This window comes from Lagopus leucura, unplaced genomic scaffold (genome assembly GCF_019238085.1).
Source record: "Lagopus leucura isolate 7727_CA_CO unplaced genomic scaffold, USGS_WTPT01 Super-Scaffold_100015, whole genome shotgun sequence".
Lineage (NCBI taxonomy): Eukaryota > Metazoa > Chordata > Aves > Galliformes > Phasianidae > Lagopus > Lagopus leucura.
Window position 1 is genome coordinate 11,999,270 of NW_024962269.1, and position 3,896 is coordinate 12,003,165.

At 52.2% G+C, this 3,896-nt stretch overlaps 1 protein-coding gene across 1 annotated transcript in view; it reads right to left on the reverse strand.

Moving 5' to 3' along the window:
* RGMA (repulsive guidance molecule BMP co-receptor a) overlaps positions 1–300 on the reverse strand; it is a 15,721-nt gene extending 15,421 nt beyond the window's left edge. Inside the window, exon 1 of the mRNA XM_042876072.1 lies at positions 113–300. Within this exon, the coding sequence (XP_042732006.1) occupies positions 113–194 (82 nt within the window). The 5' untranslated portion in view covers positions 195–300. The remainder of the gene's footprint in view (positions 1–112) is intronic.
* Positions 301–3,896: the final 3,596 nt, after the last annotated feature.

Sequence of the window (3,896 nt, forward strand, 5' to 3'; positions counted from 1 at the left end):
TCCCCGCTCCTCTTAAACATGTGGCCAAGTGCTGCGGAGAGCACGGAGGCCCACGGGCAGGGGAGCGGTGATATGCAGGGGATGGTCTTCAAAACAAGAGGTTGGTCCTTACCTGGAGGGAAGATGCAGAGAAAGACAGGGAGGATTTGGAAAAGTCCCAGGGCTGTGGATCCTGCCCCTCTCCCCATACCCATCCATCCAGCTCGAGCTTTAACCACTATCCTCTCCCTGGAAGAAGAGTTTAAAAAAAGAAAAGAAAAAAAGAAAAAAAAAAAAGAAAAAGAAAAAAAAAAAAAATAGGGGAGGAAAAAAAAGAGGGAAAAGAAAAAAAGAAAAAAAAAAAGGAAAAATAAATCAATCGAAAGAAAGAATAAGAAAAAAATAAAATCTAAAAGCCCCACATGGCTCCGAGGAGCGATGCAGGGACGGGCGGCCCCAGCTCCTCCGGTGCCCTCTGCACTGGAGGATTACACAGTTTTCCTCCTCCTCCTCCTCTCCTCCCGCCCAGCCCCGGCCGTCCGTCACCCGCCGCCCACCAATGGCCGCCGCCCGCCCCGCGCCTCCTCCACTGCGCGGCGGCGGGGAAGGGGCAGGGCCGGCGGCCATGGGAGGCGGAGGGAGCGGCGGGGGGAGGCGGCAGGGACCGGGGGCGCGGCCTGGGGGAAGCGGTGCGGTGCCCCCCCCCCCCTTCAAAAGTCAGCGTTTGGAGCTAAAAGGCGCCGAGGGGAGGGGAGCTGAAGCGGGGGTTGTGGGAGCTCGCCCACCTGCGCGGGAGGTGCGAGCCTTTCGCAACCCGTGATGAGAACCCGGCTCAGTTAGAAGGGCGGCTCTGAGGTCCTCAGCCCTGCACCGGTGGTCCCCGGGGAGGTCTATCTTTGGGAGGGGTCCCTAAACGCAGCCTGCAATGCGGTGCATTGTGTAGCTTGTGCTTTCTCAACACCTCCGCTGAATTAGCTCTGGATGTGCAACGTATCCTTCTTTTTTTCTAGGGAAAAATCCCACTGTTTGTGACATACGGTTGCCCCGGTGAGTCCTGGAGCTCCTTCCTGCTCCCCAGCAGCAGCTCCGAGCACAGCAGACGTTGGTTTGCCCGCTGGGCTCCAAAACCCTTCTTCCTCCCACCCCTGGGTGCGCAGCGGGACGAGGCGAGCAGGTTGGACCTGCAGGTCCCAGGGCTGCGCTCCACCCAGGGAAAGGCAGAGCCAGGAGGAAAGCATCCCCTTAACAGCCCTCTCGGATCTGTTTACAATTTCCCTCAAAGGATATTTTAGCCACAGTGAATTGAAGACAACTCCTGAATGAGAGTGCCCACGGGTGCGCTGTGCTCTAACTAATGTGCTTTAACTTCCCCATTTTGGATCATCAGCCCTCCTTTGATGGACTGCTCTCTCACCCTCTGAATGTTTCCTCTCCTCTCTCCCAGGAGTTTTCTACAAAGAAGGATGCTGGCTGTTCTCCTGCCCTTCTCCCAGCTCTGAGTGCCATCTAACACGGGGCCCTTCCTGCCATGGCCCAGCACAGCCTACAGATGCTCACTGACTTCACTTCCAGTTGTCCTTGGAAATCGCCTTCTGCCTCACAGCACTCCGAAGGATGCTTTTCAGCCTGACGGTAGCTTCAAGTCTCCAAGAAGAGTCAGTGATTTCCTCCCTACAAATATCCCTGCAGAAAGCATGTGGAAGAGGAGACAAGAAGATATCCCTGGAATGGAGGGATCTAACAGCGCCTGCCTGGTTCTCCTCGGGGGCCTGAGCCCCTTGGCCTCCAGATGAAGGAGGGCTTTGTCCAGGCTGCAGCCAGAATTAAAATGCTGGAGCTTTTCCAGATGGGACCCAGATGGGATCCAAAGATCCTGGGGCTTTGCCTGCTTGATGGGAGATGTGTCTGGGTCCCGCAGCTGCACACAGATTGTAGAATCGCAGAATGGTTGTTGGATTGGAAAGGACCCCAAAGATCATTCAGTTACAACTGCCGGGTGATGCCTGCTGAGGGCAGAGGGAGCTCCACCAGGAGGGAGCTGCTAGGCTGCATCCAGGCCTGGGGCAGTGGGGGAGGAAGGCCTACAGCAGGCTCCTCTCTGTGGGGGATGTCAGATGGGGGCAAGTAGGGCCCTTCCAGCCGCTGCTGCCACCCAGGGAGAGGTGCTGATGGCAGTGGGAGGCTATGAGCTGGGGGAGCCTCGGCCTGGAGAGACGGGACCAGGCACACAGGCTGCAAATACCCTCCCCTTGCTCTCACCTCCTCCACTTCTCAGCCCTAGTTCCTTTCAGCCCACCCTTTGCTTTTCCTCCGGTATGAAAAATGTCCCTCCTGCTATCACTGATGACAGACAGTGTGATCTATTTGTTTTTAACTTGCAAAACAGCCAAATGACCACCATTCAAAATCCAGCTGCTAAATAGCTGCTGCAAGGCTGGTCGGATTGTCTGACCTAAAGCCTCCTCGCTTTGGTGTTGCTGTTTTGTGGCAAGCTGACACATGGAAATGATACACTAAAAATCCCGTTTGAGGCGATATTTTAAAAATGAGATCCTCGTTGGAGCTTCTGCCTTTGGTACAGGAAAAGCTGTAAAGCAATGAGCTGTTGCCCCTGGCTCTGGTTTGTGAAAAAATTTCTCCTTGACTTTGCACAGTTGCATCACGCATTGCAAATGGGATTGCTGTTTTTGGCACTGATCAAAGCAGCGGATTTCACTGGAGAAAACAACAGATGTGTCCAAACTGAAATGGCAGAGCATAAAAAAGCCCCAAATAAGGTGTGTCTCAGCTCCTGCTCCCTGCTCTGTGTTTTTCAGGTCACCTTCACCTTTCTGATTAGCTGAATCAAAGACCTGGACTTAAAATCAACCACTAAGACCGAAGCAACGTGAAGCTGGGATTTCTGCCTTGCCCAATGGGGCTCTGCAATATGTGTTGGAGAGCTCTGACTGCAGTTTCCCTTGCTCCTTTCCTTCGTGAAGCCAGGATGAGGCTCCCTGTTCAGGCAGTCCAGCGCTTTTTGCAAACAATATGTGGGAAACCACCCACCGCTATGTGCAAACACCTCCGAGGCACAGTGGAGCTCCCAGGTGACAGGCAGGGAGAAATCCCAGCCTCTGTCAGCCGATAGAATCCTGCTGATGCTCAGCCGGCCCTGCTGGTCTGAATTTATTTTTCAGAGCGTTTCCCAGTGCGCTCTGCCCCATGCCACCCTATGCATATCTGTGGGCTTCAATGGGGCTGAAGGAATGCGCCTAATTTGAACCCTAAGGTTTAAAGGTGATTCCTTTCCTTACAGCCTTCCTAATGGAATTACTCAACACCTGTAATTATATCACTAAAATAGTAAATATGAGTATTTCTGAGGGCTGTAACTGGTAGTTAGAGGAGTCCTGGTCTGCTCCTGACTCTCCTGTGAACTTCCTTTCATGCAGTGATCCCTGCACAACTGCAACATGCCTTTGCCTTCTCTGCCTCAGGACAAGGCATCCTGTTCGTGTCCTGGCTGGGGTGAGTTGTGATCAGGAAGTTCATCTTGCACCGTTCAGCAATGAGACGTGCTTGGGTTAAGCAGAAAAAAACTAATCATTCCCTAAAGGAGGAAGGGAAGTTTGTAGTGGAAACCCCCAAATTATTGTCTGGGGAGGTTTGCGAACCGATTCCAAAATGCTTATGGAAGTAAAAGCAAACACCTGTGCTCTGAAAGATTCCCTTATTAGAGAAAAAAGCTCTGAACGAGAAGAGAAATGATGAGAAAAAAAAAAGCCAACATTTTTCACATCTTTCTGCAGTAAGTCACACCTCTTGTGTTTGCGGTATACTGGGAAATTCATTTCCTTTCCTCCGCTGTTTTTCTTTTCTCAATTATTATTATTAAATACTTTTGCAGTTTCCCCAGCTGACAGCACAAGCAAACT